At 42.6% G+C, this 15,238-nt stretch overlaps 1 protein-coding gene and 1 long non-coding RNA gene across 2 annotated transcripts in view; both read left to right on the forward strand.

Moving 5' to 3' along the window:
- The first annotated feature begins 440 nt into the window (after positions 1–440).
- The window catches only part of LOC139567102 (uncharacterized), a 117,546-nt gene continuing 102,748 nt past the window's right edge, over positions 441–15,238 (forward strand). Inside the window, exon 1 of the long non-coding RNA XR_011673226.1 lies at positions 441–1,092. This is a non-coding gene — a long non-coding RNA (uncharacterized lncRNA). The remainder of the gene's footprint in view (positions 1,093–15,238) is intronic.
- On the forward strand, positions 3,652–15,147 carry LOC139567097 (zinc finger protein 22-like). The gene is made up of 2 exons (XM_071388589.1): positions 3,652–4,081; positions 12,636–15,147. Exons 1-2 carry the CDS (start codon positions 3,817–3,819, stop codon positions 13,019–13,021), a joined length of 651 nt encoding a protein of 216 aa, XP_071244690.1. The 5' UTR covers positions 3,652–3,816; the 3' UTR covers positions 13,022–15,147.

The raw sequence follows: 15,238 nt of genomic DNA on the forward strand, positions 1-15,238 counted from the left end.
CACTCCCCTACTCCCAGGATGCACGCAGGGAAAAACGTAAGTACACACTCCCCTACTCCCAGGATGCACGCAGGGCAAAACGTAAGTACACAATCCCCTACTACCAGAATGCAGGCAGGGCAAAACGTAAGTACACACTCCCCTACTCCCAGGATGCACGCAGGGCAAAACGTAAGTACACACTCCCCTACTCCCAGGATGCACGCAGGGCAAAACGTAAGTACACACTCCCCTACTCCCAGGATGCAGGCAGGGCAACACGTAAGTACACACTCCCCTACTCCCAGGATGCAGGCAGGGCAACACGTAAGTACACACTCCCCTACTCCCAGGATGCAGGCAGGGCAACACGTAAGTACACACTCCCCTACTTCCAGGATGCAGGCAGGGCAAAACGTAAGTACACACTCCCCTACTCCCAGGATGCAGACATGCATAATAACAAACCAACATGCCATATTAATATATGAACCTGGTGAAATTCACACAGTACTTTAACAACTGTTACATGAAAGCTACCTGTGTCCTGCGTAACTTCATGAGGATGGACACGAGGACCAGGAGGGGATCTGCAGCTCGCCGCCGTGTCCCAGAGGAGAAGTCTGCTGCTCTGCAGGATGTTTCAAGGATGGGGTCCAACAACGCAGCAAGAGAGGCAATCCGTGTGCGGGAGATCTTCACTTCCTACTTCTTCAACGAGGGTGCTGTTCCCTGGCAACACCATAGACTACACTATGCACAACCAAAGGCTCTTTTAAGAGCCATTCACATTGCAATAAGAGTATTCTTCCATTTACTTAGTTATGTCAACTGCAGTTATTCAATTCACAGTTTCTCTCCCTTTGACTTCTACCTCTCAGGTGAGGGTGCTGTTTAGGTAAGGGTATGATGTCTGTGCAAAAACAAAACAGGCTATTTTATATCACTAATATTGAAAAAATGTAGAACAATTAGACACCCTATAACCCACACCTACACACTCATGTATCAATCTGATTGATGGATTGTGTTGTGCAGTAAGCAGGCTCAGGTGTATAACTGTGGCTCCTTCCACCTTCAAAGAATAGGCAAGAGGGCCAACCATGGAGAATAGTAAGACACTTCATTATTTCTATAATTACGCTATAATTGTTTGTCCTTGTGTGTCCGTTCATGTTTTTCAGCATAAAGTACTCTGCAGCCACTTAGTGTGGTGTGGACACCAGGTGAAGCCACACACAGATTCATGTTGAACACTGTGGCTTTAACTACCTTATTTTCTAAATAACAGTCTCTCTCCTTCACTTCATCCCTCTCTCCCCTTCTCCCTAAATCCTCTAGGTTATATCAGCTGTGTCGGTGAACCCCTCTTGCATCTGAACTGGCTACATCGAGGGCACAGCATGATCAGATGTGAGAGGTCACTCGGTCGGGTCAACAGGAAGTATTATTAAAGAGATGCTTAACATTGAAATACAGATAGATGTAGTAGTCCCAGAGTTAATGATCCAAGGTCAGTTTTGAAATTCACCTCCTGATTGATGACTAACAATGAAAACACAAGGCTTAAACATGCTCTCTCTCTCCATCTGTCTCTCGTCTGCAGATATGTTTTGATGTGAGAGGATGCCAACCCCCAGTCCCATCATCGCCACCTCACCCTCTTTTAAGATAACCTTTGGGTCGACTAGAGACACTATTATGTAATTGTGATGAACTGAGAGAATATTTAGGTAGCACTGTGATTCATTAATCATGTGCTGCCTTCCCTGCTCCTATGTGTTTACCTCTTTCCCTTTCTGTCTTTCACACCTCTCTCGCCACCTCCTCTTTCTTCCTCTGTTTTTATAATTCACAACAGATGTACATTGAAGGACAGATTGAACTTGTATTTATAACACTTGGATAATGAGCTTTTCAATAAAGCGTTTCACATTCTCTACTGGTTGAAATGAAGTGTAATGTGATGAAATACTCCACCTATCCTGTGTTTATCAGATCAATGCAGATGAAGGGCATTAGATGTTGAGATGAACCGGTGTTAGAGTATTTACATGATGCATAGGAAGTGTAGTGTTCTGTTTTTTAAACTATATTTCTGTATACATGAATTAATTAGTTAAATCCTGTTTCTAGTCTATTAGTTACAATGTGTAACCATTGATGTCCCAGGACCAAGATTGGTAAACACTGTTGAAGTGTATAATTGTAATACATACATGCAGACACAGCGTCATTCAAAGACTGGAATTTGATACTCCTGGTATTGGATATGACTGAAAAATCATCTCAAAGACATTCATACTTAAACTGCACCTTTATTTGCCAAGGTAGAGTACATGATCAGTGAATATATTAAATGTACAGGCTACAATGTGGGGATCTCATGCATGGTAATAACTACATGTATATACGACTTGCATCCTTGGTACAACATGATATTATATTCTACTCAATCCATAAGCTTCATTAATGTCATTCAGGCTGTTTTGAAGTTGATACAACTGGCTATGATAGCTGAGGTTCATAGCTAGGTTCTGAACTAATATGTATACCAAACGGTTGGGTCCATACACAGATCGGCTAAATAGCTAGCTACACATCCATGGGCATACAGGGATTTTAATCATCCACTGCACAATAAGCAAGAACATAGCTAGCTACGTGATTTCATCTATCTGCATGGTAAATATCAGCAAGGCAAGCTTACAAAATTGTACATTCAATTTGCAGTAAATTCTTCAGCTAGCTAGATTCTATACATCCACTGTTTTGCAAAACGACAGCCTGGTTTGCTGGTTGTTTCATGAGTCCCTAAAACAACCAGAATTACAATTTCATACTCATGTCACAACACCCATAAAGCTAGCCAGCTAGTCAGCTAGTAAATTAACTTTATGATTAAAAAAAAATGCATAATCGTTTGTCTCTACATTAACTAACATTCCTGGCAACTGTGCATGTTTTTGCATGATTCGTTTTGACGTTATAATCCCTTACATTTGCTTCCATCTTAGTATTGTTGTCCGCCATCTTTGATCCAGTTCAGTACTGTGTAGGCGTACCCCTCTCTCCTAGTATTTCTGTCCGCCATCTTTGATCCAGTTCAGTTCTGTGTAGGCGTACCCCTCTCTCCTAGTATTTCTGTCCGCCATCTTTGATCCAGTTCAGTTCTGTGTAGGGGTACCCCTCTCTCCTAGTATTTCTGTCCACCATCTTTGATCCAGTTTAGTTCTGTGTAGTGGTACCCCTCTCTCGAAGTATTTCTTTCAGCGATCTTTGCTGAAGAAAGTCTAACAGTCACTAGTGAAGCAGCAGCCTCCCCCGGTCCTAGTGCCGGCCCGGTAAGAAGTTTAAGATGCGATGGAATGGTTGACGAAAAAATAAATCACAGAAAAAATATATAGACTGATATTGATTTATTTAGGGGGGGCTAATTAATATTTAAGGCCTAGCGACGTCTCTGATTCCTACCCTTTAACTTTTTGTCTGAAAATAAAATATAAGTTTTACTCAACTGCGTTACCCACTCCAGTCAGCAGATGGCGGTGTGGGAATTTAAGGCAATGCTGTTGGTGTGACGTATAATCTAGTGGACGGAACGCTTCTTTCAAAAGCACCAACAGTTGGTCAGCCACCTCGGTAGCTTGCTAGACAAATAGCCAAACCAATAAAGCTCTTTAGGCGCTTTCGTAATTATTAGCCACTGTGTTTTAAACCCTCTTCTGTTGTCTAGTTAGTTATCCGTTTTAATTTCATATTTACGGTGTTGTAGTTATTATTCAGTTAGCGGGCTGGTTAAGTTAGCATTAGCCTAGCTAGCTAACATCCCCGACCATGCGGTCACTAAGCTACTCCCGTGCTAAAGGAGAGGAGGCTATCACAGTAAAAGAAGAAGTAGAGGATGAGGACGTTACTGAGGAAGAAGCGTTCAGAGTGAAAGAGGGGGAGATGACTGTTACATCGAAAAAGGAGGAGGAAGAAGAGAAGGAAATTGGATTTCTGGGCCCGGTTTCCCAAACGCATCTTAAGGTGTCCGATGGTTCTAACGGTGAACTTAGCCGTAAGATGGTTTTGAGAAACCGTTCCCTGATTAACACTCGTAAGTACTGTCTTAAAAACAGAGGCACAAACTCTGCAGTTGTTGAACTGATGTTTGGTGTTAAATGGGAAATCTGCAATTGCTACATCTATATTTGGACTTTTAAATTATTTATTTATAGCCATTGATTATTGAAGAATATAACACATGCCTCATGAGCTTAGTTAAACTGTTGTACCCCATCAGAACCCCAAATAAGCTTTTTTTACTCCAATGTTTAGAAACAATGTAAATCAACACTGTATAGCCTCAACATGGTTAAAACATGGTTAAAACTGTAATGTTGATACCATGGATAGTCAGTCCTTGCATCCATTGGTCTGTCTATGAATTTGAGAGTAGTTACATTTCTCCAACCCCATCATCTTATTAGCAAAACAGTAGTAGAATTACAGCTTTGTTATTGTTTCAACTGCAGATTGGTTGTTTGTTGTGTGGCTTTTTTAAAGGGACAACCTAGGATTTAAACAGAAACAAAATGGCTGCCCAGAGACTTGGTTTGGTAAACAGCTGAGGGATGGGGGTTGGAGAAATGTAACCACTCTCAAATTCATAGAGAAAGCTATTGTATGAACCTTAACCCAAAACCTAGGGACCTCGTCAAGAAGTTCAGACATCTTGGTGTATCAGTTATAAGGTGTTAACTTGAGAGTCACTGGACCCAGGTTTAAGTTCATCTCAGGGCTACCCCCTGTATTCACTACACTATGAGTACAAGGACTGGCCATCCATGATGTCATTATGATAGTTTAACCAGGTTTCTAGGTTATATAGTATATTCTAGAATTCATCCATGATGTCATAATGATTGTCTAAACAGGTTTCTAGGCTATATAGTATATTCCAGAATTCATCAATGATGTCATAAAGATAGTTTAACCAGGTTTCTAGGCTATATAGTATATTCTAGAATTGCCAGTGAAGATTTCCTGTGGGGGTCAAATTGTTAGAGCTGTTGATAAGTCATTGTATAATATTCAGCCAATTTATTTTCATGCCATTACATCAATATCGCCCAACCAGAAGAGAATAAACTCTTCCTGAACCAACTCCTGCTGGCCTTCATACATTCTGACGTTGCTGGTAATAGGCTACACAAGCAGTCGGCAACCTACATTTGGAGTGCAAATTTATCTGACCATTTCTACTGATCTGGTGCCAGTTATGATTTTCATATGTTCATTTTACTGGAACAGTTTCATTTCATTTATAATAGTATCTCAAAATCATTGTCTGTGATTAATCTACATTCTATCTAAATGAAAATGATACAAATCTAAAAGTAACTTTTATTGCCATTGCCAACTATGTAAAAATAGCCTACATAAAGCCAACAAATAAAAAGTCTGATAGCAAAGGGTCTGAATAATTAAGTAAATAAGGTATTTCTGTTTTTTACCTGTTTTCACTTTGTCATTATGGGCTATTGATGACACCCCTCTGAAACAAGATAGCCTAACCATCAGAAAAACGTCTTCTTTAGCCCACTCTTCCCGCTGTGGCTGGCCTTCGTAAATTCTGATGTTATGCTCCTAAAGTTTCTGATAATAGGCTACACCAGCAGTCGTTATGCTCCTATAGTTTCTGGTAATAGACTACACCAGCAGTCGTTATACTCCTATAGTTTCTGGTAATAGACTACACCAGCAGTCGTTATGCTCCTATAGTTTCTGGTAATAGGCTACACCAGCAGTCATTATGCTCCTATAGTTTCTGGTAATAGGCTACACCAGCAGTCGTTATGCTCCTATAGTTTCTGGTAATAGACTACACCAGCAGTCGGTATGCTCCTATAGTTTCTGGTAATAGGCTACACCAGCAGTCGTTATTGTAACGGTTTTCTTCCAGGGGTGAAGGAGAGGACCAAAGTGCAGCGCGGCTAGTGTTAAACATGTTTAATAAAGAACAAGTGAAACACTACAAACAACAATACAAAATAACAAATGTGCAAAAACCGAGACAGACCTATCTGGTGCAGACAATCACAGAGACAGGAAACAAACACCCACAAAATCCCAACACAAAACAAGCCTCCTATATATGATTCTCAATCAGGGACAACGATTACCATCTGCCTCTGATTGAGAACCATATTAGGCTGGACATAGAAACAGACAAACTAGACACACAACATAGAATTCCCACCCAGCTCACGTCCTGACCAACACTAAACAAGCAAAACACATAATAACTCTGGTCAGGACGTTACAGTTATGCTCCTATAGTTTCTGGTAATAGACTACACCAGCAGTCGTTATGCTCCTATAGTTTCTAGTAATAGGCTACATCAGCAGTCGTTATGCTCCTATAGTTTCTGGTAATAGACTAAACCAGCAGTCGTTATGCTCCTATAGTTTCTGGTAAAAGACTAAACCAGCAGTCTCCTCTCTGCACAGACCATACAAACGCTTCACACCGCGTAGCCGCTGCCATTCTAACCTGGTGGTTCCAGCGCGCACGACCCACGTGGAGTTCCAGGTCTCCGGCAGCCTCTGGAACTGCCGATCTGCGGCCAACAAGGCAGAGTTCATCTCAGCCTATGCGTCCCTCCAGTCCCTCGACTTCTTGGCACTGACGGAAACATGGATTACCACTGACAACACTGCTACTCCTACTGCTCTCGCCTCGTCTGCCCACGTGTTCTCGCACACCCCGAGAGCTTCTGGTCAGCGGGGCGGTGGCACTGGGATCCTCATCTCTCCCAAGTGGACATTCTCTCTTTCTCCCCTGACCCATCTGTCTATCGCCTCCTTTGAATTCCATGCTGTCACAGTTACCAGCCCTTTCAAGCTTAACATCCTTATCATTTATCGCCCTCCAGGTTCCCTTGGAGAGTTCATCAATGAGCTTGACGCCCTGATAAGTTCCTTTCCTGAGGATGGCTCACCTCTCACAGTTCTGGGTGACTTTAACCTCCCCACGTCTACCTTTGACTCATTCCTCTCTGCCTCCTTCTTTCCACTCCTCTCCTCTTTTGACCTCACCCTCTCACCTTCCCCCCCTACTCACAAGGCAGGATACGCTTGACCTCATCTTTACTAGATGCTGTTCTTCCACTAATCTCACTGCAACTCCCCTCCAAGTCTCCGACCACTACCTTGTATCCTTTTCCCTCTCGCTCTCATCTAACACTTCCCACACTGCCCCTACTCGGATGGTATCGCGCCGTCCCAACCTTCGCTCTCTCTCCCCCGCTACTCTCTCCTCTTCCATCCTATCATCTCTTCCCTCTGCTCAAACCTTCTCCAACCTATCTCCTGATTCTGCCTCCTCAACCCTCCTCTCCTCCCTTTCTGCATCCTTTGACACTCTATGTCCCCAAATCCTCCAGGCCGGCTCGGTCCTCCCCTCCTGCTCCGTGGCTCGACGACTCACTGCGAGCTCACAGAACAGGGCTCCGGGCAGCCGAGCGGAAATGGAGGAAAACTCGCCTCCCTGCGGACCTGGCATCCTTTCACTCCCTCCTCTCTACATTCTCCTCTTCTGTCTCTGCTGCTAAAGCCACTTTCTACCACTCTAAATTCCAAGCATCTGCCTCTAACCCTAGGAAGCTCTTTGCCACCTTCTCCTCCCTCCTGAATCCTCCTCCCCCTCCTCCCCCCTCCTCCCTCTCTGCGGATGACTTCGTCAACCATTTTGAAAAGAAGGTCGACGACATCCGATCCTCGTTTGCTAAGTCAAACGACACCGCTGGTTCTGCTCACACTGCCCTACCCTGTGCTTTGACCTCTTTCTCCCCTCTCTCTCCAGATGAAATCTCGCGTCTTGTGACGGCCGGCCGCCCAACAACCTGCCCGCTTGACCCTATCCCCTCCTCTCTTCTCCAGACCATTTCCGGAGACCTTCTCCCTTACCTCACCTCGCTCATCAACTCATCCTTGACCGCTGGCTACGTCCCTTCCGTCTTCAAGAGAGCGAGAGTTGCACCCCTTCTGAAAAAACCTACACTCGATCCCTCCGATGTCAACAACTACAGACCAGTATCCCTTCTTTCTTTTCTCTCCAAAACTCTTGAACGTGCCGTCCTTGGCCAGCTCTCCTGCTATCTCTCTCAGAATGACCTTCTTGATCCAAATCAGTCAGGTTTCAAGACTAGTCATTCAACTGAGACTGCTCTTCTCTGTGTCACGGAGGCGCTCCGCACTGCTAAAGCTAACTCTCTCTCCTCTGCTCTCATCCTTCTAGACCTATCGGCTGCCTTTGATACTGTGAACCATCAGATCCTCCTCTCCACCCTCTCCGAGCTGGGCATCTCCGGCGCGGCCCACGCTTGGATTGCGTCCTACCTGACAGGTCGCTCCTACCAGGTGGCGTGGCGAGAATCTGTCTCCGCACCACGTGCTCTCACCACTGGTGTCCCCCAGGGCTCTGTTCTAGGCCCTCTCCTATTCTCGCTATACACCAAGTCACTTGGCTCTGTCATATCCTCACATGGCCTCTCCTATCATTGCTATGCAGACGACACACAATTCATCTTCTCCTTTCACCCCTCTGATAACCAGGTGGCGAATCGCATCTCTGCATGTCTGGCAGACATATCAGTGTGGATGACGGATCACCACCTCAAGCTGAACCTCGGCAAGACGGAGCTCCTCTTCCTCCCGGGGAAGGACTGCCCGTTCCATGATCTCGCCATCACGGTTGACAACTCCATTGTGTCCTCCTCCCAGAGCGCTAAGAACCTTGGCGTGATCCTGGACAACACCCTGTCGTTCTCAACTCACATCAAGGCGGTGACCCGTTCCTGTAGGTTCATGCTCTACAACATTCGCAGAGTACGACCCTGCCTCACACAGGAAGCGGCGCAGGTCCTAATCCAGGCACTTGTCATCTCCCGTCTGGATTACTGCAACTCGCTGTTGGCTGGGCTCCCTGCCTGTGCCATTAAACCCCTACAACTCACCCAGAACGCCGCAGCCCGTCTGGTGTTCAACCTTCCCAAGTTCTCTCACGTCACCCCGCTCCTCCGCTCTCTCCACTGGCTTCCAGTTGAAGCTCGCATCCGCTACAAGACCATGGTGCTTGCCTACGGAGCTGTGAGGGGAACGGCACCTCCGTACCTTCAGGCTCTGATCAGGCCCTACACCCAAACAAGGGCACTGTGTTCATCCACCTCTGGCCTGCTCGCCTCCCTACCTCTGAGGAAGTACAGTTCCCGCTCAGCCCAGTCAAAACTGTTCGCTGCTCTGGCACCCCAATGGTGGAACAAACTCCCTCACGACGCCAGGTCAGCGGAGTCAATCACCACCTTCCGGAGACACCTGAAACCCCACCTCTTTAAGGAATACCTAGGATAGGATAAAGTAATCCTCCTAACCCCCCCCTCCCCCTTAAAAGAGTTAGATGCACTATTGTAAAGTGGTTGTTCCACTGGATATCATAAGGTGAATGCACCAATTTGTAAGTCGCTCTGGATAAGAGCGTCTGCTAAATGACTTAAATGTAAATGTAAATGTTATACTCCTATAGTTTCTGGTAATAGACTACACCAGCAGTCAGCAACCCTTTTCCATTTGGTGCCAAGTTATCTGACCATTTCTTCTGATCTGGTGCCAGTTAGGATTTTCATATTCACATTTTACTGGAACAGTTTCATTTAATTTATAATAGTAATAATAATTATAATAGTCTTTATCTCAACATCATTGTCTGTGATTAATCTACATTCTATCTAAATGAAAATGATACAAATCTAAAAGTAACTTTTATTGCCGTTGCCAACTATGTAAAAATAGCCTACATGAAACCAACAAACAAAAACATTTGCAGCCTGCAGGTAGAAAATATCCAGATTAAAAATAAATATCCTAGAAATCACATTGGCTGCACATGGCCTGTCAACAACGAACTTGAAACATTCTATCAACTGGGTCCTCTGAAACTTGCAACATTGTATAAAATATTCTGGGCCCTCAGTTTCCCGCGCCAGTGAGTTCTGGACAGACACATCTGTCGTCTATTTGTGCAAAGGATAAGAAGTAATCAGGTATTTTATAACATTTCCACTGGATCAGAGCATTACATTTTTCCCTTTAATGCTGAGTGGTTATCGAAAGGGCGAGAGCTGGAAATAATTTACAAATACTTTGAGCAACTATTGTCATTCATAATGGATTCTAATAAGACTTTGTTTACCTGCTGTTTGAGGTGAAGAAAAAATTAGTTGGAGAAGCTGAATCATTTTTTTGTTGAGAAGCTCCACAGCTCATTAGTGGTGGTGTGTTAAGACAATCTGAAATACTATCAGACATCCCCAAATAGGCACATTTATAGGCCTACGTTTGTGCTCAGTCCAGGTAGGCTAGTCCTACTTCTATATGTGTAATTGGGTGTGTGTCCTTACTCAACATTGTCAGGAGTGTTTCAAACAAAATAATGAATAAATTGACAAAACTGACACATCTTGCGGGGTAAGGTCTGGGTGATCTGCCATGGGTCGTTTCATTTAGTATCCGTTTGGGGAATGAATCTATTTCTCCATAGTATGTTGTACCGAAGTTGACCGACTGAAAGGAAGTGTAACTTTGACTATAATTACTGTTTCCTGAAGGAGGGAAACGAGGTACAACACCTGATTGGCCCCACCCCTTCCTGGGTCGGTGAAGAGCGGTATTAAATTGAAGGAATAAATCCAAGCCTCACGCTCATCACCTGTGGAAGACAGGGATTCCAGGAAGGCGTGGATTTAATAGTATGTTGTACGTAGTTTCCCTCCTTCAGGGAACAGTAGTTATAGTCATATCATGTGGATTTAATAGTATGTTGTACCTAGTTTCCCTCCTTCAGGGAACAGTAGTTATAGTCATAACATGTGGATTTAATAGTATGTTGTACCTAGTTTCCCTCCTTCAGGGAACAGTAGTTATAGTCATAACATGTGGATTTAATAGTATGTTGTACCTAGTTTCCCTCCTTCAGGGAACAGTAGTTATAGTCATAACGTTACGCTTGTCATATGATGAACTTCAACTTAAATACTGGATCTTGCAGTGGGACAGTTTTTTGTATTCAGATCTCTGAAATGCTCTCTAACTACGTCACATTTAGTGTCTCCTTATGTTACGCTGGGAAAACAGTTTTCAATCATTTCAGAGTTTGCTAAATCCAATGGTTCTAACCGAAAGTCCCCTTAACTGTATTGACAACACCCAAATGGATACTGTCATTAACGTGGTTTTTCAATAATTACACATCATTCTTAATACTGTAGCTGTTTTGTTAGTCACATGTTCAACTATCATCAGCTGATCCAGGAAATCATTTTCTGAATGACAGTCAAATGACAAACATCACGACATGCAAAAACAACCAAAGTGCTTCTTCGTTCATTACTCTGGTAAAGACAGTTATGCCGTGCTCCACGTTGGATCCAAAATACCTAACAAATTGGTGTTTATAATGTTATTGTCTGCTTGATTTACAGTAAGGTCTCGTTAGTCTGTTTGCACACAGAGATACTTAGCTCATAATGTGTAGAGAACTGTTCCTTGATGGATAGGCTATTGTACAACGCACAGAGCTATTTTCCTTTATTCAGGACATTTAGAATGACAACACATTACAGAGTAGCCTAGTGGGATTATTCACAAAATTATCTAGTGATCAGGTTATGAAATGTCATGACAGACATTTTAGATGCCATGTTTCACCTGAAATATTAAATGATTTATAGTCCTAGGTCTATGTTGTTGTTAGGTGAAGTTATGGGTCCTACAGTAGGTCTATGTTATTGTTATTGTTAGGTGAAGTTATGGGTCCTACAGTAGGTCTATGTTATTGTTATTGTTAGGTGAAGTTATGGGTCCTACAGTAGGTCTATCTTGTTGTTAGGTGAAGTTATGGGCCAATTTGTTAAACAATTAATGTACAAACCCTCAGTTTCAGGCTGATGGCAAAGCTAGCTAAAGAGCATTTTACTGGTTGAAGTGTTTTTTAAGTATAAAGCAGTTGATTTGGGACAATAACACAAACATATTAAGCAGGAGATTCAAACGAGCGTTAGTTATTATCCAAAAGTAATGTGAAATGCACTCATAAGAAACCTATAAATGGAGGCTATTTTGCTGTCAGTCTTTGAGAACTCCCCTGAGTTTTCCCCCACGGTGGTGAATTAGTAACTAGCGACACAGAGCTTAATGTGAGTTTCCTTGAGTAGCACTCCTGATCTTGCGCTGTAATATTCAGAATACATTGTGGAAAACTAAAATCTTTGTTCACCATTTTTGTTCCAGGCAGATATACTACATCCATAACTAGCGGTTTCTGCAATCAAATTGTGTGTGCATCGCCCTCGTGCTGCAATTTTAGCACAGAACACAGAAAGGGGCCTTGTTTGGAGACCAAAGGTCGTCTGGTCTGGCACACTGCTTCGGTCTTGACTGTCTTAAGACAATTGTAAAATAATTTAACAGACATCAATTGTTGTACAACTGCATGGGTACAATCTGGGCATCACCTTTTACCTCAAATAAACAGTGGATGTCTGCTGTTGTGGTTCTTTAACCGTCTGACTTTGTTGTTCACACAGGAGAGACTGACTTTGTTGTTCACATAGGAGAGAGACGGGACTATCGTGGATCCTCTGGGGAGCCTCAACAACAACATGATGCTGAAGAGGCAGAGAAGAGTCTCTCCACATCAGAACACCTCAAGAAACACCAGCAGAGACCCACAGGGAAGAAATCTCACCGCTGCTCTGACTGTGGGAAGAGATTCACCTCATCAGGCATTAAAATTAATCAGAGAACACACACAGGTGAGAAATCTTATAGCTGTAATCAATGTGGGAAGAGTTTTGTTAAATCTAGCTATCTAACTATACACCATAGAACACACACAGGAGAGAAATCTTATAGCTGTGATCAATGTGGGAAGAGTTTTACTCAGCCAAACAGCCTGAATATACGCAAGCGGACACACACAGGGGAAGGGATACTCTGATAAAAGATCTCTGATTAAACATAAAATACATCAAGGAGTTGTTTCATGATATCAATTAAATAATGTCACAATGTAGAATGTTTTTAACACTGTAGTAGGAGTATTTTAATGATGTCACAATGTAGAACCCTAAACGTTGCCCCCTGTTCTATTGATTTCAACATGATATGGATATTAGCCTCTGGGAAAATCCAGGCTCTGAATTTGAAGAGTACTATTTATGTGATTCAACAAAAAGTGACTAACACAAAAAGAGCTGTGTTACACCATGTTGGTGACCCACTTGAATCAAAATGCAACACTTCAAAATGTAGCTAGTTGTTTACCACAAATTGTCCTCTAATCGGGGCTGTACACATTACTCACAGATTCCGTGTGGTTTTGGAGCTGTTAGTTTTAACAGGACATGCAACCTCATCTCCCTCCTCTTGGCACATTTGATTTCAACATGATATCGATGAGTGATGACAAATAAGTGTTGCATTCCTTTGTTTAGCGACCCCTACATTTAAATGCATCACTCCAAAATGTAGCTGACTGTTTTCTGCAGGTTGTCCTCTAACCAGTGAGGTAAAAGTTATCTCCCATTTCCATGTGTTTTTTTAGTTGTGTTAGTTTCAACAGCACGTACAACCTAATTTCCCCCCTAATCGATATCAGTGATGTATTGCTACTTGTCAAACAACAGCGTTTTTGGTGCTTGTGCAGTTTATAAGGAGCTTGTTTTAAAAAATACAATTATCGTGGCAGATGTTTGTGTATATACCACATGTTAGGTTTTCAATTTATCCCAAACTGTTTCTGCATATTGGTTATTGATTTGGCCATGTTAAAACTGTGTTTTGACATTGGGCTATCCCACCTAGCAACTATGCAATCAAATATTTCATATTTACATTTCATGTAACATTTAGTAGTGATATTTATTCATGCAACCAACTGACAATTTTTTGGGTACAATTATATTGACATTGTTGCCCTGTTTTTAGAATATCAAGGTTCATTCTCAGACGTGCCAACCCAAATGTACTAGAGCATGACATTGGGGACTGGGCCCCGATCCAACAACATGCCTATCGAGTGAACCCTGAAAAGAGAGAGAAGCTCCACAGTGAGGTGGAAAGTTACTACGGATATTGCAGTAGTTTCCTCTTGAAATCAGACATGTCCGTGGTAAGGACAACTTGGTTGCTGATTGTCTCAAGGGGGGCAGTCAAAATGTTTTGTGTTTTGCGTTTAGCCAGTGCGTTGCCATGGATCAGAATTTATTTTGACTGCACGTTTTTCCGTATTGGAGACGAGTTTTGTTTGTGCTCGTTCCAAGGGGACGAGAGTTCTAGAAGCGAGTGAGTTTTAGGTTTCTTTGTGGGAAAAATAAATCTTGTTTTTAATTGTTGATAGCCAGACACCATGTTTATATTGGTGAAGGTGAAGCATTGTAGTTGGTTATAATGTGAAATGGAAGTTGTTTTCTGTTGGTGGTGAGCATTCTCTTAAGGTGTTAGTCTTTGGTTTTTCCATTTATGTTTTGAGGTTGTTCTTTAGCATGTATAGCTCGTTAGCATGTATAGCTCGTTAGGATGCACTGATTGGTGTCACCTCGTTAGTCAGTATGTGTTTCACCTGAGCTGGTCCAGGTTCTATTTAAGAGTGTCTGGCCCAGTGCTCCAGTTGTCTTGATAGATGTGGAGAGTCAACACCTTTAGTTGTTCCACCTTTTTTGTTTGCTTCCTGTCTTTAAGGTTGGCGTGGGTTTTTATTTTGTTTGTCGCTTCTTGGACAGATTTAGTGGGTCTCATGGTGGGTGTCTTTTAGGTCCCAGTTGTTACTAGTCAATTTTCAGTGGACACCCCCACAGTGACTATCAGAACCCCTCCTAAAAAAAACAAGCTTGAATTTTGGGATGGATATTGCATCCAATTAATATTTTAATCAATTTAATCAATTTCCTTAGGGTGCTCATTAGTCTTTGAGTTGTTAGTCTTCTGTTTGTTGTGTACTAAATATTTCATTTTTTACTTGTTTTTTCCTGTGAAGCCATTGTGTTGCATCCATGTCTGAAATGTGCTGTATAAATAAAGCTTGATTTGATTTCAACAAATGAACCCAATGACTGACCAATCAACAGACTCTTGGTCCCTCTTAGTATTTGTTAATGAATAGAATAGTATATACATATGAGATGAGTAATACATAGACTAAGATACAGTAGAATAG

Source organism: Salvelinus alpinus, unplaced genomic scaffold (genome assembly GCF_045679555.1).
Source record: "Salvelinus alpinus unplaced genomic scaffold, SLU_Salpinus.1 scaffold_43, whole genome shotgun sequence".
Taxonomy (NCBI): domain Eukaryota; kingdom Metazoa; phylum Chordata; class Actinopteri; order Salmoniformes; family Salmonidae; genus Salvelinus; species Salvelinus alpinus.